General features: G+C 42.0%; 1 protein-coding gene across 4 annotated transcripts in view; it reads right to left on the bottom strand.

Annotated features, from left to right (window-relative positions):
- The window catches only part of MILR1 (mast cell immunoglobulin like receptor 1), a 29,270-nt gene extending 21,227 nt beyond the window's left edge, over window positions 1–8,043 (bottom strand). For 3 of the 4 annotated variants that reach the window (XM_075177978.1, XM_075177979.1, XM_075177980.1), the window contains exons 1-5: window positions 7,988–8,043; window positions 7,629–7,661; window positions 5,931–6,209; window positions 4,467–4,745; window positions 1,259–1,537 (exon numbers count right to left, since the gene is read on the bottom strand). In XM_075177978.1, the coding sequence (XP_075034079.1) occupies window positions 1,259–1,537; window positions 4,467–4,745; window positions 5,931–6,209; window positions 7,629–7,661; window positions 7,988–8,027 (910 nt within the window). In that variant the 5' untranslated portion in view covers window positions 8,028–8,043. Of the gene's footprint in view, window positions 1–1,258; window positions 1,538–4,466; window positions 4,746–5,930; window positions 6,210–7,178; window positions 7,306–7,628; window positions 7,662–7,987 lie in introns of all 4 variants that reach the window. The other variant, XM_075177982.1, reaches the window with a different exon arrangement.
- Window positions 8,044–22,879: the final 14,836 nt, after the last annotated feature.

The raw sequence follows: 22,879 nt of genomic DNA, 5'->3' as shown, positions 1-22,879 counted from the left end.
AGGTGTGCAGAGCAACACACACACACACACACACACACACACACACACACACACACACACACACACTCACTCTCACTCTCACTCTCACTCTCACTCTCACTCTCACTCTGGTCAGTAGAAAATTGACTTGAGAGGAGACTCTTGGGATTTGACTATCCTGGTGCCTCATGTTCTCTCTTGTAGCATACCTGTCTCCATATTTTTCCCTTCTCCTCATTTGCATTAGGGATGCATGCACAGCATGGGGAAAGTTAATGCATCGTGTTGCTTTGCTTAGGTGTCACACCCTCCCCCTAATCATATGTCCGCCTCTCGCCTTGTAACTCATCCACACAAATCCCCAATCCCCACTCTACATGGGCAAATAGTCTGGCCTACGTGGGATGTGTGTAGTCCTCCTTACCAGATACCCCCACCCCACATCTTCCATGTCCTGGACGGTACCTCTTAAATACAAGTTACAGCGTTGCTCAGGTTTCTTCATATCCAGGAGCCACATTTATAGGTGTAAAGAGCCACATTTATAAGTGCAAAGATCCACATGCAGATAGCCTCTAGGCGGTTGGCCATCACATTCCTACTACTACATCCGCTGTATAACCTACTACCAAATTCACCTTATAACCACTACCACTGCCACTGCCATCCACTATACAGCCTCTACCAAACTCAGTGGCATCCACTGTATAGTCATTACTACACTTACTATGTAAATAAATGTTCATATACTGTGTGGTGTACTAGGCATAACTTATTCTTTAAGAAAAGCGCCAAGAGATGTACTTGTTATAGAGAACCACAAGTTGCCTTTGGGAGAAGTACATTTTGATGGCTGATTTTTTCGAATATACAGTATCTGCTCCTATTAGCTATGGTGGGCTACACTCAACTTCCAGATGTAAAATTGATCATAAAACCATATAAGCTAACACTCAAAGTATGGACCTCTCTGTTCAGAAATTTAGATCCTTCCTGAAACAATCAGGGGCTAGATTTACTAAGCTGCGGGTTTGAAAAAGTGGGGATATTGCCTACAGCAACCAATCATATTCTAGCTTTCATTTATTTAGTACCTTCTATAAAATGACAGCTAGAATCTGATTGGTTGCTATAGGCAACATCCCCACTTTTTCAAACCCGCAGTTTAGTAAATCTAGCCCCAGGTATGAAGAAACAAATATTTGGGTGAATATTTAAATGTAGTTCACTGTCATCTCTGTCTTGCACCATCCTTTTACATTGTATACATGTTACTTACCGTGCAGTGTAAATGTAAACTCTTTGCTGTATGTACTGTTTGGGTGACCGTTGTCTGCTTTGCATTTATAAGGTCCAAGGCTTGTCTGATTGGAGATGGTGATGTTGAATGTGGCTCCTCCCTCCTTGGTCGCAGTCACTGTTCCTTTACTTATCATATTGTGGATCAAGGTGTAATTAATGGGCAGAGATCCGTTGGTGGAGAGGCAAGTAATGGTCTCTGTGTTTCCAATCGCAGTGCTCATTGATACAGATATCAGTTGTGGGTTTGGTAACATTTCTGAAACAGATAGTAGTGAGATGAACATCAGCCTCCTCTTCAATGTCCTCCTCCTCTTCCCTTACCCTCTCTTTGGTGGAGGTGTTCTGGGGGAGCTATTGATAGCCATGCTAATAAGACCATATGCTATATTGCTCTGATCATCTCTACATCTGAGTCTCAAAACTCAGGATCTTTTCCTCTAAATCAATGTTTCTTATCTCTGGTCCTCAGTGGTCACAAACCGTTTAAATACAAATGAGTTAAATAGTGGACCAGATTTGTTTGTGATAGATAAAACATGACCATTAAAGTTACCAGGACCTCCCGGTGGCTGAGTGCCTGTCTCAGCCTCAAGTGTAAAAAGGCCTCCTTAGGATGTTTGATACAATGAAATCCTGAGAATCAGTCTAAATATATGTAAATTCAACTTCCTTCTAATCTCTGTAATTACCAGACCTATGACTCAATTTGAGGCTATTTGTCACCTCACAAGATTAAAGAAAAAGCATGGTTTCTATCATTTATATTCTACTCCTTGTGGCCAGCAATGCTCTATTTTGAAATGACATTAATTGGGAAGTAGATCTGGACAAGCCACCAGAGGAATTTCACAACTGTCCATCTCCATAAAAGAATTCTTGCATAAAGTGCACTATATGTGGTACCTGTTATCTACAAACTAAATATAAACGTGATCTTCTATCTGCCAAAAACAAAGACCACTACTCCCTACTTACACTCTTGGACCTATCTGCAGCCTTCCACACAGTTGGTCACCTTGTCCTGCTGCACACACTTTGCACCATTGGCCTTTCTGACACTGTCCTTTCCTGGTTCACCTCCTATCTCTCAGACCGCTCCTTCTCTGTTTCTACCTCTGGTTCCACTTCCCCATCTTCTCCTCTTCCCGTAAGAGTCCCTTAGAGCTCTGTCCTTTTCCCCCTTCTCTTTTCTCTGTACACCTCTTCACTGGGTGAACTTATCAGTTCCTTCTGCCTCCAGTACCACCTCTACGCCGATGACACCCAAATCTACTTCTCAGCTTCTGACCTCTCCCCTTCCCTCCTCACTAAGGTGTCCTGCTGCCTCTTTGCTATCTCCTCCTGGATGTTCCAACGTTTTCTTTAACTCAACATGGGCAAATCTGAACTTATAGTCTTCCCTCCCTCTAACGTCTACTCCCCTCCCACCCTCTCCATCACTATTGGTAATACCAATATCTCCTCTCTTACCCAAGTCTGTTGCCTAGGTGTCACCCTTGACTCCTCCCTCTCCTTCACCATCATATCCAATCCCTTGTCCAATCCTGCCACTTTCATCATTGAAACATAGATTGCATCCACCCCTTCCTCTCCAATGATACCACCAAACTTCTCATCCATTCTCTGATCATTTCCCACCTTGACTACTGCAATCTCTTCCTTAATTGCCTCCCCTCGCTCCCTTCTCGCTCCTCTTCAGCACGGGTAATCTTCCTATCTCGCAGGTCTGCATCTGCCTCCCCTCTCTGTCAAGCACTTCATTGCCCCCCCCCTCCTCAGCTTTAGAACCCTCTTCAAACTCTTCCCCCTAACCTACAAAGCTCTCTCCAATGCCACTGCTCCTTAAGTCTCCAAACTCATTTCCACTTATACCCCCTCTCGCCCTCTACAGTCAGCCAACAACCATCGCCTCACTTCCCATCTGGTTACCACATCTCACTCCCACATACAAGATTTCTCCCGTGCTGTCCTGTGCTTCTCTGGAACAATGTTCTATCAGGCTATCCCCTAGACTACAAAATCGATCCCTCAAAACCCATCTGTTAAGAAAAGCCTACCCTTCCACTGCCTATCTTCCTTTGTCCCATCCTCAATCCGCCTCCCTTCATCACTATTCATAGTCCCCTCACCCTGTTGACCCTATTTGTGTTTCTTGTTTAGTCTGCCCCTTCCCTTTAGATTGTAAGCTCCTACGAGCAAGGCCCTCATATACTCGTGTCCTCCTTCTGTCTCCTCTGCCGTTGGCACCGCAGCCTCATTTTTGCACCTCGACACTAGGCCCTTGCCTTTGGTCTCCTCTACTCCCCTGCCTTTGCATCTCCATCATGTGCTCTGATCCTGTTAGCGACACCCACACTCCTGGGCACAGGTTCAGCTACTTTGGTGCGCTCCTCTCCGCCTTCACCTTCCCTTTTCTTGTTTCTAAAGTACTCTGGAGTTCACTCAATTCTCTTAGCCCAGTCTATGGTGAAATAGCTAACTCCTCCACATATGGTGGACTTGTACCAGAATCTCCACATTTTAGAATAAGTTGTGTGACCTTCTCAGTAGCCTGACCAAGCTTCTCATCACTAAAGACATGTGGTCATACCTTCTATGTTTACCAACTGTGGGGCTAGATAAATACACAGACAAATTAACCACCCAAATACTTAACACAGCCAAATGTCCGATGCTATATTTACTACCAAGATTAATTATGTTTGCTTACTAATTAATGACTGATATGGATTGGGTTTTTCTGTCAGTCAGTTGTTTATAAACTAGTCTGAACTCTATTGTCATTGCTTAGGTTTGGTGTACTACTGTCTGGTTTGTTCTGGTGCTCACATTAGTTCTATTTATGAAAAGAAATACAATGATTTAAATGTACCTAAATTTTGATTGTTGATTTTACTAATATTGTCTCAGTAACTGCTCCTATTAGGTACCGTGGTCCACCCTCCGCTTCCAAATGTAATTACAGCAATTGGTCATAAAACCGTATAAGCTAACACTGAATATATGGACGTCTCTGTTCAGAACTTGATTTTCCTTCCTGAAACAGTCAGATATGAAGAAACAAATATTTGGGTGAAAATTTGAATTTAGTTCACCATCATCTCTGATTTCCACCATCGTTTTGATAATCTAAATTATAATGATTATCTATCAGTAACTCGTTACATAGTATACATGTTACTTACCGAGCAGTGTAAATGTAAACTCTTTGCTGTATGTACTAGTTGGGTAACCGTTGTCTGCTTTGCATTTATAAGGACCGAGGTTTGCCTGATTGGAGATGGTGATGTAGAATGTGGCTCCTCTCTCATTGGCTGCAGTCACTGTCCCTTTACTTGTCATGTTATGGAACAAGGTGTAAATAATGGGCAGAGATCCGTTTTTGGAGAGGCAGGTAATAATCTTTGTGTTTCCAATCACAGTGTTCTGGGAAACGGGTATCAGTTCTGGTCTTGTTAACCTTTCTGAAACAGATAGGAGTGAGATAACATCAACCTCCTCTTCAATGCCCTCTCCACTTCCATTACCCTTTATATTGGTGGTGGTGTTCTGAGGGAGCCATTGCTAGCTGTGATATAAGATCACTAACCGTTTAAATAGAAATGAATTAAATAGTGGACCAAATTCGTTTGTGGTGGTTGACGCATGGCCATTATAGGGACCAGGGTCTCCTGGTGGGCGAATACCTAAGTCAGCCTAAAGTATATTAGGTCTCTTTATGATGTTTGATACAATGAAAACCCTAGAAACAGTCAAATTATAAGTAAATTCAACTTCCTTCCAATTCCTGTAGTTACCAGGCCCATGACTCAATTTGTAGCTATTTGTCGCCTCACACCTTTAAAACAACAAAACAAACCATGGTTTCTATCATTTATAATCTACTTGTTGCGGCCAGCAAGGCTCTTTTCCGAAACATGAGGTTAGTGGTGAAGCACATTTGGGCAAGCCACCGAAGGAGGACCGCTAGAGAGAGGGTATTTCCAAAACATCTATCTCCACACACATACAGAAAATATTGTATAATGTATACTATAGGTGGTAGCCGGTATCTACATAATAAAAATTTGATGTGTTACTCACACTCCCCCCTAAAGTTGGAGAGGCTCTGGTGAAATGGGTTAATTTCTCTACGTATGGTGGACTTCTCAGTTGCCTGATCAAGCTTCTCATGACTAAAGACATGTGGTCATACCTTCTATGTTTACCAACTGTGGGGCTAGATAAATACAGTCAAATTAATCACCCACTTACTTGACACAGCCAAATGTCTGATATCCAGTCGTTGGAAGCGCCCCGAGGCCCCTTAATTACATCTACTGCACAGTAATATCTGGCATCTAATGGCTATGGAGAAGTTAATCACTTACTTAAATAATAAGCCTCACAAAGTCACTCAAACTTGCTACTTATACAACAGACCCACTACCCAGAATAACTCCACTCAAAGACTTTCAGATCTAATGTTATAACATTCGTCCAATAACATTCAACTCAACCAGCCACAGGATAGCAACAGAGCACCAGTGGCCCTGACATTATACCCTAACTCGGTACACCCTCATCTCTGATTTTCACCATCCTTTTGAAAATCTACATTTTAATGATCATCTATCAGTAATTCATTACATTGTATACATGTTACTTACCGTACAGTGTAAATGTAAACTCTTTGCTGTATGTACTGTTTGAGTGCCCATTGTCTGCTTTGCATTTATAGGGGCCGAGACTTGCCTGATTGGAGATGGTGATGTTGAATGTGGCTCCTCTCTCATTGGCTGCACTCACTGTCCCTTTACTTGTCATGTTAAGGAACAAGGTGTAATTAATGGGCAGAGATCCGTTTGTGGAGAGGCAGGTAATGGTTTCAGTGTTTCCAGTTTCAGTGCTGGTGGATACAGGTATCAGTTCTGGGTTTGTTAATCTTTCTGAAACAGATAGTAGTGAGATAACATCAACCTCCTCTTCAATACTCCCCTCCACTTCTATTACCCTTTATTTGGTGGTGGTGTTGTGGGGCTATTGATAGCCGTGCCAATAAGCCAATATGCCATATTGTTCCGATCATCTCTACACGGGACTCACAGAACTAAGGAACTTTTACTCTAAATAAATGTCTTTTATCTCTGGTCCTCAGTAATCAACTAATAGTTTAAATACAGATGGAGCAAATAGTGGACCAGATGACCGAATGCCTATATCACCCTCCTTAGGATGTTTGATATCATGAAAACCTGAGAATTTTACTTTATTGGTCTCCTGATATATAAAATATTAACAAAAGGACTTAATATTGTAGATTATTATGTCCCTATAGAATAAAATCTATGTCTTTTTGTCTGTACATTGGGTCCTGCGTATGCTAGTCAAACAATGATGTTATCAGACTCTGAGGGCAGAGATACTGGAAAACAGTAATCTAAATATATATAAATTCACCTTCCTTCCAGTATCTCTAATCACCAGACCTATCACTCAATTTGAGGCGATTTGTCACCTCACACAAAAAGCATGATTTCTATCCTATATAATCTACTCCTTAAAGCCAAGCAACGCTCTATCCCGAAACATGAGGTTAATTGGGGAATTGGGAAACAGATCTGGGCAAGCCACCAGAGAACAACCTCAAAGAGACAATTTCAAAATCATTCACAAACATAAAATAAATCTTAAAAAATAAATAAATACAAAGTATAATATAGGTTGTATCTGATATCAACAAACTAAATGAGATGTGTGGCTCACATGCCACCTAATGTTGGAGAGTCTCTGGTGAAATAGTTAATTCCTCCATACTCCACCGGGTTCCCAAACAATATAATTTGCCCCCTTCATTCTTTCTACCTCCAACACAACCCAATTATATTTTCTTTCCAAGATATATTATATTTGTTTACCAGTTAATGGCAATTATGCTTTGGAATTCTCTGTAAGTCAGCTCTTTATAAACTAGCCAGAACTCTATTGTCATTCCTTCGTTTTGGTGTTCTACCGTCTGATATTGTTCTGGTGCTCACATTATTTCTATAAATAAAGTTATTTAAATGAAACTAAGTATAAGCATGTTTTTAGCGGTTTCTTGATATAAAAAGGTATTTACAAATATGTTTATATTGTAGATTATTGTGAACTTAAAATGTAAAATATGTATATTATTTTGTCTCTATGTGGGTCCTAGTAAATACTGATGGGTCCTGCATATGCTAGTACAACACTGTGTTATCAGTATCTGAGGACAAAGAAACAGTACTCTAATTAATTATATCTAAATAAATGCACGTGTAAGTGTGCTGACACTAATATATAGATGGATAATCTCCAACACAGACAGACAGGAATAAACTTACCTTTGTCATTGTGGCTGCTCTCTGCCCTCTGAGCTAGAATGGAAAATAAATCAATAAACAGTTTGAAAGTCAATAACAATAATATCACTTTGTGTAATAGTACTGAACCTCTGTTTTGCCCATACGTGCAGTATCGTTAGACTGGCTCATGTAACACCCATACAAGACTGTTGTGGGGTATATTTACTAAACTGCAGGTTTGAAAAAGTGGAGATGTTGCCTATAGCAACCAATCAGATTCTAGTTAACATTTATTTAGTACATTCTACAAAATGACAGCTAGAATCTGATTGGTTGCTATAGGCAACATCTCTACTTATTCAAACCCGCAGTTTAGTAAATATGCCCCTGTGTCTTACCTGTCCAGGACATCAGGCAAAGCAAGAGCAGCGGGACCATTTTGATTCTTAAGAAGTGACAGACAAGACAGAAGAGAGAGCTAAAGAGGAAGTTACACATTTTCCTAAACTTGTGGTTAAACTAATTTTAAAATGCTTTTTAGAGGGTGGGGGTTGGGAATAGTAAATTTACAGAATATATCAGCTCTTCGTGAACCATTGGGATACCTCATAAGCTGAGTATCGCAGTGTATGTACATTTATACCCAAATCCTTGTGTCCCTCTCTGCTCACTCCTTCTACTTCTTTTGGCTTTATTACATTGAGAATTATGCATACATCAATTTACTGTCTGTTAACAGAATCATGGGGCCCTCTTTCCTTGTGTGCTCCTTCTACTATTCCTTCACCCTCTGTACCTCTTGGCCTGCTTCCCTAGCCCTGTTTTCCCTGTTTTCTTAATCTTCGGTCTTCTTCTCGCTGATTTCTACCATCCCTTTCACTCTCTGTCCCAGATATAATCTGATTTGCTTTACCCTGTCACCTGTGTTTGTATACATTTTTGTATCATGTTGTGTCTTGGTTCTGTTTTCTGTATATGTAATGTACTGCGCTGCGGACCCTGTGTGGCGCCTTATAAGTCAAAGATAATAATAATTATACTGGTAGGGTAATAATTAAAACACCCACAATTTTTTTTTTAACTGGTGGTGCCAGATTTGTTTTACTGTTCACACTCTGTCTGTAGCGTCCACTAATCCGCAAATTTTGGTGCGGATTGATTTTAAGGGGGTATTCCTATAGACCAGGAAGTGGCGTGTACCTTGGACTGTGTGAGGTGGACAAGTAGCTCATAAACAAGTATTGGAGGTCCGCAGATTCTCCAAATCATCAGTAGGATTCCGTTATGCCCATTATGGTAAATTGCACTGTGGAGTAAAATGTCACTACATTTTTACTGACTGTCAATGTTTTGTACTCTGACAGCAGGGAATATTGATATTTGAGCTGCTTCTGTTTCATAAAGTTTGGGGGCAGCACAATTTGGGCCCATGACAGCAGCATAAAATCCACAGAATTAATACAGAAGAAGCCAACCGACTGCTGTTATTCAACATTAATTTGTCTAGAGCAAAGATTACATTAGTAGCCTTATTCTCATGTTTCTAGGTTCATATGTAGGATAAAAAGTTTATATGGTAAGATGATCTAGCTCTGTGTATTTAAAATTGTTTTGGAAAGGTACCAGGTGAAAACTATAACTATAAGTAGATTGATGTCATGTTATCCAGTGCTCTTTAGGTATAAAAATGCTAAATTAATCTTGATCAACTAGCAGAATTACACTTCCTTTTATCCAAAATTATTTTTGAGGAACATCAATGTAGTAGAATAATACCTGTGAAAAAACATATTTGGTTTCAAAACACAAGTTGGGATTATCCACTAATATCTATAAATGTGTGTATCTTGTCATGCACAGACATGTAATGTCCCTCCATTGCATTATAACATGCAGGCAGGCTGAAATGTATCAGATGTGACTGGCTTGATCATGTGACTGAATGACATCATAAACAGCTCTTGTGATGTCACTCTGCTTGGGTATAACCATTGGGGCTAAGCCCAGAACAGCCAGTTATCAGATGCCTGTGTGTACTGTGTCTGCTGGATTTATCGTTACATGGTACAAGGTAAGCATATTATTGTTATTTTCTGGAGAAATGTTATTTATGACCAGATAACTTATGTTTCACAAAATTTAAGAAAATCATGATATAATTAAAAATGATCATAACTGAGGGTCATGCGATTGAGCTGTGAGCCGCAAGATGCACCAGCCATGGGCTTTCAATGCAACGCCGCAGACTTCCGAATTAAAGTATTTAAAACAGCTGTCACTGCTGTTAAAAACATATTAGACCTAGCAAGGGACAGTTGGGGCAAGAAATTATGGTTGCAAACGTAATTGGCTAAATTAGACTGCTACTGCCACACTGGAATAGAACCTGGGCTTGCACAGATCAAGCCCCAGTCTTCAGGTATGGTTAGAAAGGAGGCGTCAATGTCTAAAAACCCCGTAGAACTTACAATTGCAAAAATAGCCAAGTGTGAAACACAGGGGACACTAAGGTGGAGGAGGTAAGGGCTGAAATTACTTTAAAATGTCATTAAGTGTCTAAGGTTACATAAAGAGCCTCAGAAGTGGAGAGGGGCATATGTAACCTAGAAGATATAGAGCAAGCGGTAGAGCTGGAGCGGACGTCGTATGGTGGATGGTCTAGAAAATCACTTGAGGTGCAATAATGGTGGACTACCTGAAAAGTTAATGGATGGCTCTCCAGAAGTTTTTGTTGTAAAGTTCCTTGATCAACTCTTGGGGCTAGATTTACTAAACTGCGGGTTTGGAAAAGTGGAGATGTTGCCTATAGCAACCTATCAGATTCTAGCTTTCATTTATATAGTACATTCTACAAAATGACAGCTAGAATCTGATTGGTTGCTATAGTCAACATCTCCACTTTTCCAAACCCGCAGTTTAGTAAATATACCCCTTGGACTTGATTTCCCTAACTAGCCCTCCCCCTTGCCGTAAGTTGGCGTAAGTTCTCCTATGTTTAAGAGATACAATTTTGCAGGCTGCCAGGAAGGCAGGAGAGTTGACATTCAAAAGTGCCAGGGTTTCCTTTTTCCTGGATTTTTCTGTTGTCACTACAAAAATAATCAGGATCTTTTGTTTCAATTATCAAGCAGCTATAAATAAAGGTATTTGATTCGCCATAATGTACCCTTCATACCTGCAAGTTCGGCATAATGGAAAAACCCTATTCATGGATCTGGAAGTATTCCACTCTAGATTCAGAACCCCTGTGTGATTTTGGTCGCATACTATGATTCGGGTTTTGAAATTGCCCACAGTATTTGTAACTTCTACTTCCTCAAATCTGGTTCTAAAGCTTTTAATAAACTTTCCAGGATATGACTAAAGCAATGTAGCTTGTTAGTGTTACATAACCTATTAGAAAGCTGGAAAGGATGAGTCTTTGTTTCTGTGGTATTATTTTATTTTTAGGTATCCAAGGTGAATTTAATGTAAATTAAGCGGTTTATCTGTGTCCCAGAAAGCATTTTGGACAGTTGGATATTTCCCTGTATGTAGTAAATGTGTATCACTAATCTGAGTGAAACCTTCTTTGATATTTTACAAGCACCAATGTAGTTTTATGTTTTTTCTTTTATTTTTGAAAACCTGTAAATACCATTCAATGCTATTGTAGCCATCTCAATGTAGACCCGCCCCGGCGGGAGTCACTATAGATCTGCAAATCTCTACATTGGGGGCATAGTTGGGTAGATTAAGGCTGTGGTCAAAATTTGAAACAAAATTTGATCAGCAGTAGTGGTAGTGAACCCATGTTGTCAGGCTAATGGTGATGTCACTTGAGTTTATATAGAATATATTAATAGTGTTCTTATAGTGTTCTTAGTGTTCTTATATATGGTAACCATTACTAATACATCAATTGATTATAAAAATGACAGACAACCTTCCATAACTATAAAAATCACTCGGGCATTACAACTAACCCTAAATGCCCTGTCCAGGGGCAGGTTAGGCTAGGGGGCAGGGGGCATTTGCCCCCCCCCCCCAGTCTTATAGTGTGCTACCATGGGAGAGGTCACTGGACCACCTTCCTAATAGGCTGCTGAGTCAAGTCTTGCCCCCCCAGGCTAAAATTTGCCAGCCCTCCTTTGGCCCTGTCCTAACTAACCCCTGACCTTAAGCTAACTAACTAGCAAGAAAATGGTGTTAGCCATTTACATAAACTATTGGATAAAAGGTTGACCTGTTATTCTTCTCACAAATCCAAAGCAGATTTCACATGATTTTTTCAAATATCTCCAAATACACAACTGATAACAATCTCGATCCGCAAAGAATTCTCTAATGTACATAGACTTTACTTGTCCCATCCAAGCTCCATAAGATTGGGCCTTCCAAGGCTAAATACTGTCCGAGGAATATTCTGCACAGTAATTGTACCATTATGGCCAGAGGTTACTAACCTACTACTTCCGACATTGTGCTGACCCCTCAACTAGCGTTACTTAATAATTTATCTCTCGATTTTCCTGTATATAATAAATATGTAATAGGACAAACCCTGATAGCTGTTTGTGCAGCAATTTCCCAGCACTGGAAAGATCCACAGCCTCCACTCATAGGCAAACCGAGGGGGGAGGGGGGGCTAGTCACGCCCACTGGTGGCGTTGTGTGGAAACCACCCTCTACAAATCCTGCGTTTGCCCCTGCCATTTATATTTAAAATTATAGCTAAGGTGCAAAGTAGCTTTGAAATGGAGACTATTGGTTGTAAATATTCAACTTTGGTTGCTAAATGGCATCTGTGCAGGGGCTGGCAAGTTTTAGTCTCAGCTCTCTTAGGAACATTTTGGGAAAAAAAATGCAGGTAGCCCAGGGGGCAGATGCCCCCAGCCCAGCCAGCCCCTGCACCTGTGGCATGTCTATAGTATGGAGCTGGCAGATCAACTTAGATAGCCTATTATTATTTATTATTATCATTATCTTTGACTTATAAGGCGCCACAAAGGGTCCGCAGCACCGTACATTACATATACAGAAAACAGAACCAAGGTAGAACATGATACAAAAATATATACAAACACAGGTGACAGGGTAAAGCAAATCAGATTATTTATGGGACAGATAGTGAAAGGGATGGTAGAAATCAGCGAGAAGAAGGCCGAAGATTAATAAAACAGGGAAAACAGGGCTAGGGAAGCAGGCCAAGAGGTACAGAGGGTGATGGAATAGTAGAAGGAGCACACAATGATAGAGGGCCCTGCTCCTATCTTCATTCCTGTCATCACTACTGTTACTGTCCTAAATTTCTTGCCAACTGCTATACCTTATTACATAGCTCTCTTATTATATAGCTGATATGTATCTATATTAGAAGTACTGTTTATTTATTTACTTACATTTATATACATTATATATTCAGAATGAACCTTATACTACTGTTATCTGTTGTACCCCATATGTTGGTTCTTTCTTTCTGTACTAACCTATTTAAAATCAATAAAAAACTAATAAGTTAAAAAAAACAACAACAACAACACAAAAACCACCAATTGTCATTTATAGGAGGATATATATAACAGCAAATGGACAACAATAACATAATCATAAAATACCCAATATATTGATGATGTACATTATAATAATGCATCTACTTGTCTGTTAGATACAAATTGATCGGACCAATTGTTCAGCTATGTCTTTGTATCAATTTAAACAATTCTTCAAGTATATATGATCTGTAAATGCTGTCTTGGAACAATGGAACAAAAGCCAATAAACAACTACAATGTCCGCTCCTATGAATGCGTATAGATATGATCTTAATTATAGAAACTATAGATGACATCAATATTTAATATAGAAATTATAGACTTCAATGACCATGAACATATAAAATATACAATATATAAATAAAAAACTGGTAAATAAACTTAAGAATCATTTGTATAATGATTGAAAGAAATTGCTGAAGATCCGATCTACTATACAAACATTGTTCAATCCATACGTACTGTTATTAAGATTGATATAAAGCATTTTATTTAAAAATAAGGGAGAGGAAAGAACGTAGGAAGGTATCTAAGGGGGGAGGTCAAAAATAAATTGTTATATATGGGCCGCAATGTCAATTTCCAAATTTAAATCAACTACAGCCAGTGTTTTCAGTTTATAAATCCAATATGACCCCTGCTGATTTATGTGGACGACCACCCTTGTTTGCTTGTATTTGTAATACATTCTCCAGTCCCTGAAGTTTTCATGTTTAATTGAATAATGACAAGAGTGGAAGGAAGCGTGAAAGGTGATAATGTTTTTCAGGTTCTGATTGTTTTTTTTAAAGGATTTAAGGTTTTGATGGCAGGAGCCTATTTAGATTGGGATCTCCTTTAAGGCGATCAGTGTTTATGTAATATGGATTCAATTGATTGAGCTGCAATGAAGAGGTTCAATTTTCGGGGGAAAGCCACATATGCAAGTTTAAAGGCTATTTATTGTTAGATGCCGGAGATCTAACATCTCCATCTCCTGCTGTCCCAGCCTCTTCCATCGCAAACCCGGTCCCCATAGATGTCTATGGGGGCTGTGATGTTGCCCTATTTATCCCGGTAGCTAACACAATCTGAAGATGTGGTCAACCGTTATAACCTTTGGAGAGAGCTTGTGATTGGTCATGCATAGACCGCTAAGTGAGGTCAGCATTGGGTATTATTATAGGATACAGGGGCACCAGCGCATCAGATAAACCACAAAACTGTCTCATTATTTACAGTAAAAGTCTACCATTACAGGGGCGCACGCAGGATATTTAAGGGGGGGAAACCCTTTAAAAATCCTGCGTGCGGCCCTGTAATGGTAGACTTATAAAGAGCAAACATATAGAGAGAGCTGCTGCGCATGCACGGCCGCATGCAACACTGCACTGAACAGCAACCGCGGCGCTGTCAAAGAAGCGTCCGCGATGGTGCTGTATTGTACTTTGCTTCTTTGACAGCGCCGCGGCTGCTGTATAGTACAGTGCCGCTATGTAGGGACACTGTTCTTCGCGGAGAGGAGGGGTTTCTGGAGAGCCAGAAACCTCCCTGCGTGCGCCACTGCATTACCATTGTATTGAAAACTGTAAAACAAAAATAATTACTTGTTGAAATATGTAACTCACAATGGGGATAAATTGAGCAGTACTGTGGGAGGAAAAAAATTAATGTTTCAATTAATTAAGCCACTTAAGTGGTTGGCACTTCTAAGTGGTTAGCATTTCTGCCTCACAGCACTGGGGCCATGAGTTCAATTCCCGACTATGGCCTTATCTGTGTGGAGTTTGTATGTTCTCCCTGTGTTTGTGTTTCCTCCCACACTCCAAAAACATACTAGTAGGTTAATTAGCTGCTATCAAATTTGACCTTAGTCTCTCTGTCTGTGTGTGTGTGTTAGGGAATTTAGACTGTAAGCTCCAATGGGGCAGGGACTGATGTGAATGAGTTCTCTGTACAGCGGCGCGGAATCAGTGGCACTATATAAATAAATGATGATGATGATGATGGATCAAAATGTAATAATATCACTGTGACTTTTTGTCTTGACTTTTTCAATCAGAAAATTTTCCGTGGTCTCATCGAGCATCTGAGCATGTGGAGCAAGAAATAGCTCTTTGAGAAATAAATCTATTAATCCATAGTACGTAAATGCTGGTGTATTGCGCTGAATAACCTGTGCTGCTCTGCACTATTTTTGCAAAATACAAATGCAATGATATGAATGGTGCCGTTTATTTCCACTAGGTGGCAGAACTGTTCCACAATACAAAACAGCAATGGTTAGCATTGAATAGTAACTATTTATTAATAGTTATTTTCCGTATTTTTCGCTCCATAAGACGCACCTAGTTTTTAGAGGAGGAAAACAGGAAAAAAAATATTCTGAACCAAATAGTGTAATAAAATATTTAATTTAATGCTCAAACCAAACTCAAACTTTAATGCTCAAAGTGGAACATCATATGTATGGGGTAAATCAAGATTTAATGAGTGATAAAGTTTATTTTTTTTAATGAAATGTGCCCCCTGCAGCCAGCATTTATAGTACTTCAGACAAGCCCAGCCGTTGAATGGGGAGTAATGCGCATGCACACTGCTGTTCCCGCTGTCTACTAGGAAACGCCGCCTACTACAAACTCTTCTCCAATCAGCGCGGCGATAACACAGCCAGCAACAGCACTCACTCCTCGCTTGCAGCCTTCCCTCCTCTTCTGTACGATCTCCTCCTTCTTGGCCGGGACCCGCTTCTCCACGCTGCCACCATGGAATTGTAAGTTTCCTGCCTGGACCCACTCTCCTTCCATGCAGTCCTTGCTTTCTGATATGGCTGCAGGCTTCCCCACGGCCTCATTAAGGTCCCCAACGTGCACTCTTTTTTTCAGTATTCACTCCATAAGACGCACACACTTTTCCCCCCACTTTTTTGGGGGGGAAAAGTGTGTCTTATGGAGCGAAAAATACGGTATATAGCGCCTACGTATTCTTTGAATCTCTCTCCACTTACCTTGCTAACTTTGTCTGCAGTATTCCTCACAACCAGAATTCAGCCTTATCAGAGATCCCTGTGCAGTTTCAACTTTATTTGGTTTGCATTATTTATTTGTATTTTCTAGCAATAGACAGCTTATGCTTCATCACATCCTAGACTCCATAGCTGCGATTTACTTTGAATCGTGACAGTATGACCAGTCAAAAGACAGCTTTGAAGCCGGGTGAAAGATCCTGCTTCAGACTCTTTCTGCAATTGTTTTTCATTTGTCTCCTCTTGCAACATGTCTGTCTCACAAAATACTGATCTACGTATGCTACAGACTCTACAAGCAGACATAATTTTACTACACTCTCAGTTTGCTCAAATATTTTGCCTTACTCTGGAGACTGTCAGATTTTGTCTATCCCAGTTTTGATGCTGCTGAATCAGTGCAAACATCATCATCATCATCATCATCTATTTATATATCACCACTAATTCTGCAGCGCTGTACTCTCTGTACAGCTCTTCACATCAGTCCCTGCCCCACTGGAGCTTACAATTTAAATCCCTAACATACACAGACCGAGAGAGACTAAGGGCAATTAAAAAGCAGCCTACTAGTATGTTTTTGGAGTGTGGGAGGAAAGCGGAGCACCCGGAGGAAACCCACGCAAACACGGAGAGAACATACAAACTTCACACAGATAAGGCCATGGTCGGGAATCGAACTCATGATCCCAGTGCTGTGAGGCAGAGTTGCTAACCACTAAGCCACCGTGATGTCCAAACATCATCCCTTAATAGTGCTACTACAAATTTACTGTTTATCAAGAACAATGGTCTAACATACTTCAGGTTCACAGGTGGTCCATGCCCCCATCTGACCGAAGAAGAGCGGCGGTGCAGAGGAACTAATAAATTATGTCTCTACCTCTACTGTGCCAGTAATATACACTTTTTACAAGACTGTCTTCTCCGCAGTGCACGACAGCCTACAGAACCGTCTTCTGTTCATTCCCCTCCTCATTCTGGATTTGTTTGCGCTTCACTTCCCATTCCCACATTACAGGTTGTTCTGCTCCCTGGGATGAGGCCTAGCCCGCCTGTCCTGAGGCGCCAGTTCCATCCGCTTGTCCTAAGGTGTTAGTTTCATCCGTCCTGTCCTGAGGCACCAGTTTCATCCACCTGTCCTGAGGCGATAGTTCCATCCGCTTGTCCTAAGGCGCCAGTTTCATCCACCCTGCCCTGAGGCGCCAGTTTCATCCACCCTGCCCTGAGGCGCCAGTTCTAGCCGTCTGTCCTGAGGCGCCAGTCTCAGTCGCCTGTCTCAAGGTACCAGTTAAAGTCACCTGTCTTAAGTTTGGGCCACCAGTCCAGAGGTGCCAGTTCAAGCTGCTAGTCCAGAGGTGCCACTTCCAGCCACTTGTCTTGAGGTGCCAGTTTCGGCTGCCAGTTCCAAGGTGCTAGTTCCAGCTGCCTGTCTCGAGATGTCATCCTCTGCCTCTAGCTCCAAGGTGCCATCTTCTGCCTCCAGCTCCGAGGTGCCATCCTTTGCCTCCAGCTCAGAGGTGCCATCCTCTGCTTCCAGTTCCAAGTTGCCATCTAGTTCCGAGTTGCCAGCCTCTGCTTCCAGTCCTGAGTCTCCTGCCATTGTCTCCAGTCCTGAATCTCCTGCCATTGTCTCCAGTCTTGAGTCTCTAGCCACTGTCTCCGGTCTTGAGCCTCTAGTCACTGTCTCCGGTCTTGAGCCTCCAGGCTCTGCCTCCGGTCCTGAGTCGCCAGCAGCTGTCTCCAGTTCCGAGTCGCCAGCCGCTGTCTCCAGTTCCGAGTCGCCAGCCACTGTCTTCAGTTCCGAGTCGCCAGCCGCTGTCTCCAGTTCCGAGTCGCCAGCCGCTGTCTCCAGTTCCGAGTCGCCAGCCGCTGTCCCCAGTTCCGAGTCGCCAGCCAATTATTACTTGGTTCCGAGCTGTCCTCCAAGTGTGCCCAGTCCTGGCCTTCTCTTGCTGAGGGTCTCCAGTTCGAGCCATCTCTTGCCAAAGGTCTCCAGTACGAGCCTTCTCTTGCCAAGGGTCTCCAGTCCAAGCTATCTCTTGCTGATGGTCTCCAGTCCCAACCTTTCTCAACTTAGTGCCCTCCTGAGGTTTTGTGCTTCATATTTTCCCTTCATACCTAGCCTTGTCAACAACCCAAAAAGGCAGGTACTGTTCCTGTTATCAAATCTTAGAGGAGAAGCCTTGGAATGGGCAAAACCCTTTATTGAGACTAAGCATCCCATCCTGACCGACTTACAACTCTTTACTGAAGCATTGATTGGGAAGTTTACACCATCCCTCGCAGTGCCAACTTGAGGGTCATCAGTTTATTCGGTAATATCTTCTATCATCTCTGTCCAAGAATTACCACTGTGCTCTACCCAAGTAGTTCAAGCTCCCATTCCAAGGAAGTCTTGCAAAAATAAAGGGTGAAAGAAGGGAGCAGGGTCTGTGGTGCCTCAACTCCCCTCTGGTATAATTTATATCTCCTTTCCGCCCTTAGACAAGGACTTCTATACCAGGACCCTGACTCAAGACTATAATTCAGACTTTTTTAATCATTTTTGGTGATTCGGGCGTCAGGAATCTGCCCTTAAGGGAGGGGGTACTGTCACGATCTGCCTGCAGCTTGCTGCTTTGTATTGGCAGCTCCTGCCTCCAGGACTATTGGACTTTATATTTGTGTTCATTGTATATATTATGGCAGTACTTCTAACTCACCAGAGGTGCTGCTATTGTGCTTTATACTTCTCACTACTAGGGGTTATCCTGTTGGATTTATTATCTCCTGCCCCTGGGTGTTCCCTACTTATACCTGCCTCTCTCCCTCTCCTGTGCTGGTCATTGTTGTTTTGTTGCCCTTCCTATGGTTTTGTTATCCTGCTGCTCCTGTGCCCTCGGACCCTCACATTTTGCTGCTAACACTACTTCTCTGGTTCTCTCTCAACTTACCTTGCTACCCATGTCTGCAGTATTCCTTGCAACCACTATTCAGCCTTATCAGAAATCCCTGTGCAGTTTCAACTATATTTGGTTCGTAGTATTTATTTGTATTTTCTAGCAATAAATACCTTATGCTTTATCATATCTCGGTCTCCATAGCTGCGATTTGCTTTCAAGTGTGACAAGGTTGTTCCTTGAGAACTTTGCCCCTTCAAGCAATTGGAACCAAATGTCCTGGACATCCGAAACAAAGTAATTGTTCAAAGGATCGGTTAGCACACGCCGTCTGTCCATTCGACTGGGGGTGGTACCCAGATGAGAGCAGAGTGAAATTCCCAGCCCTTTGCAGATGGGGGCTTCAAAATGTTGCCATGAACTGAACCCCTCTGTCGGATACTATCTCCAAGGGAAGTCCATGCTGCCAGAAGACATCTTTGGTGTTGATCTGGGAGTGTTAGTGTGTTGGAGGCAGATTGTTCAATGCAGAGGGGTTAAAAAATGAGGGGGGGGGGCACAGAGGGGTTAAAAAATGGGGGAGGGGGCACAGAGGGGTTACAAAACGGGGGGGCTGCATGAGACAGAGGGGTTAAAAAACGGGCAGGGGGCAGCATGGCACAAAGGGGTTAAAAAACAGGGGGGGGGCAGCACAGAGTGGTTAAAAAACAAAGGGGCAGCATGGCACAGAGGGGTTAAAAAAATGGGGGGGGAAAGCATGGCACAGAGGGGTTAAAAAATGGGGTGGGGGGGCATGGCAAAGAGGGGTTAAAAAACGAGGGGGGGCATGGCACAGAGGGGTTAAAAAGGGGGGAGGCATGGCACAGTGGGATTGAAAAAGGGGGGGAGGAGCATAGTATAGTGTGATGAAGGAGAGCCAGGTGAACGGGGGAAAAGCAGCATGGAGGACGCAGTGTGATCATAAGGCATGGCGATGATGAAGGGGCACATTATTGTAATATTGGAGCTGGAGGAAGGCCTAATTATTAATTGTGGGTGGTATTGATTTAATGCCAGGGTTGTTTGGAATTATCTAAATGTAGCTATTTTTTTCCAAATAGGGCCCCCAGCATTCCAGGATCCAGACAAGCCGCAACTAAAGAAACATGCAGCCACAGGTGGTGAAAGTGAGAAGAACAGGTAGGAGAGAGCAGGACAGTATGTGAAATGTTGAGATTCTTGTAGGGACAATGGCAATTTTTGGTGAGTGTTGTGCCCAATGTAAGGTGCAGGCCAAGACTGAACTCTTTGTGTACACACTGCATTCTTTCTATACTACACTGTGGTGCTAGATGTCCTGAAAGTCAGGAGTGCTTGGACATATGTGACGCTCCGGCGAATTGAGAGCTTAGTGATTTTGATGTATTAGCCACGCCCCATTGGCACATTTGCCACGCCCCCAAATGCATGACCACACCTCTGAATTTTTTTTAAGCATACTCGACTATAAGGGGGCCCCATGAATTTGTTGTACCGGGGCCCTGAATTCCTCTTGGCAGCCCTGCCTATTGGTATAAGAGTCTGGTCCACTTGCTTGGGTTTGCCTTCAAGCCAAAAATTGCTAGCCCTCTACTTGTCTTATCTGGGGATATATCTTACTGTATTCACTTAATTATCCTGGCTCAGGCTTCCACGGCTATAGGCATCAGATAATTACTGATAAAACATCCACCAACATGTCTCTCTACAAGAACCTTGTACAGCAGTCAGTTCTCAGCTGTTATCTCTTATTGATGTTAGATATTTTGGCTTACTCTGTCTAAATTACATATAGCACAGTTGTCAGCGAAACAATTACAGAGCTACCATGTGAATTACATGTGGGGAAAACTTTGATTCCCAAAATCTTAGAATTTATATTTCTTGTCTATGTGAAGCTTGTACAGAGAAACATAGATTTTATTCTCCTTCATGTACATTTCATGAACATGTTGTTTTGTGTACTGCTCAGCAGCAGAATATCTTGTGCTGGACATTGTGTCATAGCTCTTAGTGACGCAATTCGCCCAGGGTGTGGTGAACTCAGGAGCACAATACATAATCAAGGTCAGTCCATTCAAAGACATGTTTGAAGGTCACCTTAAACTTAACAGGAAATGTCCATTGTTGTTGATGTAGTCTAAACTTCCAACAAAATTTCAGTCCTTTACCGTGCCAACACCTGACCTTATGCAGAGCCCAAATAATTTGAATTATATTTTGTTTGCTTTCTCATTTTTTCAGTCCTCTAAAACAGGGGTGTGCAAAATGTGGGTTGGAATACCATGGGGTCCCAGAACAATGGCACACTGACACATTGGGTCCTAGAACAATGGCCCAATGACACTCTGGGTCCCAGAATAACAGTACACTGACACTTTGGGTCTCAGAACAATGGCATGTGACAGTTGTGGTTCCAGAACAATAGCAAACTGACACTTAAACTGCCAGAACAATGACATGCTGACACTTGGGGTTAAACTCATAGAACAATGGCACACTGATAGTTGGGGTCCCAGAACAATGGCATGCTGACAGTTGGGATACAAGAACAATGGCACACTGGCACTTGGCATCCCAGAACAATGGCACACTGATGCTTAAATTCAAAGAACAACGGCACATTCACAGTTGGAATCCCAGAACAATGACACACTGACACTTGGCTCCAGGACAATGGTACACTGACTCTTAAACTCAAAGAACAATGGCACACTCACAATTAAACTCAAAGAACAATGGCACACTCACCCTTTGGAGTCCCAGAACAAATTAAATGTGGACTACATATCTCTTTATTACAAGACCCCTTAGACTCTAATACTAAGCGCCTCTTTTTGGAGAAAGTGACTCTTCCCCATATTACTAGCCTAAAGATGGAATCCCCTCTAGCTCGAATTCAGTAAAAGTCACTAAACCACTCAAGGCTCTGAAGACCTTCAAGGCCTCTGGCCCAGATGGCCTTAGTGGGGAATTTTATAAAATTTTAATAAATACCATTGCTGAACCCCTAACAGATTTCTTCAATCATATTCTTACTGAACACACACTACCTCTCCACTTTAACTCAGCTGTCCTTAAGGTCTTGCCCATACTGGGCAGACACCTGGAAGATCCGGGCTCTTACGGACTAATCTCTCTATTAAATGTTGATTATAAAATCTTTGCTAAAATATTAGCTGATAGGCTGAAACATATTTTGCTCACAGTTATACATAAGGACCAGGCCAGCTTCGTCTGGGGATTGAATTCGGTTACCAACATCCGTAAAATCAGAACAGCTATGTCTTACGTAGAATCCTCCGGGGACCCAGAACGTAACCTTCTCCTAACATTAGATGCAGAGAAAGTGTTTGATTTGGTGACTTTGGACCACCTGTTCGAATCCCTACGGAGGTTCGGGTTCCTGGATGAGTTCATCCTGACCCTACAACCCTTATACTCCAACCCTAAGACTAACTTAGTCGCAAATGATCATATATCACAAATTTTCACCACTCGGTGATGCACATGCCAGGGATGTCCCTTATCCACCCTCTTATTCGTGATAGCCCTATAACTACTGGCCATTGAGCTTAGGGCAGACTCTGATTACTCAGGCATATCTGAGGAGTGTAAATTAGCTCTGTTTGCCGATGACATGATGCTGATGGATTCTCATCCTGAGAAATCTATCCCCTCTATTGTTGACCTGATATTAGACTATGGCAGCTATGCAGCATGTCGAATTAACTTCCATAAATCAGAGGTATTGTTTATTGCAGGAAATCAACTTACTTCGGCGCAAGCTCAGACCTTATCTCAATTTCGCATTGTTCCCCAAAAATTAAAATACCTCGGCATTTACATTCC

Source organism: Mixophyes fleayi, chromosome 6 (genome assembly GCF_038048845.1).
Source record: "Mixophyes fleayi isolate aMixFle1 chromosome 6, aMixFle1.hap1, whole genome shotgun sequence".
In the NCBI taxonomy this organism is placed as follows: Eukaryota; Metazoa; Chordata; class Amphibia; order Anura; family Limnodynastidae; genus Mixophyes; species Mixophyes fleayi.
Note: the sequence above shows the minus strand (reverse complement) of the source record. Positions and strands in the feature narration are given on the sequence as shown.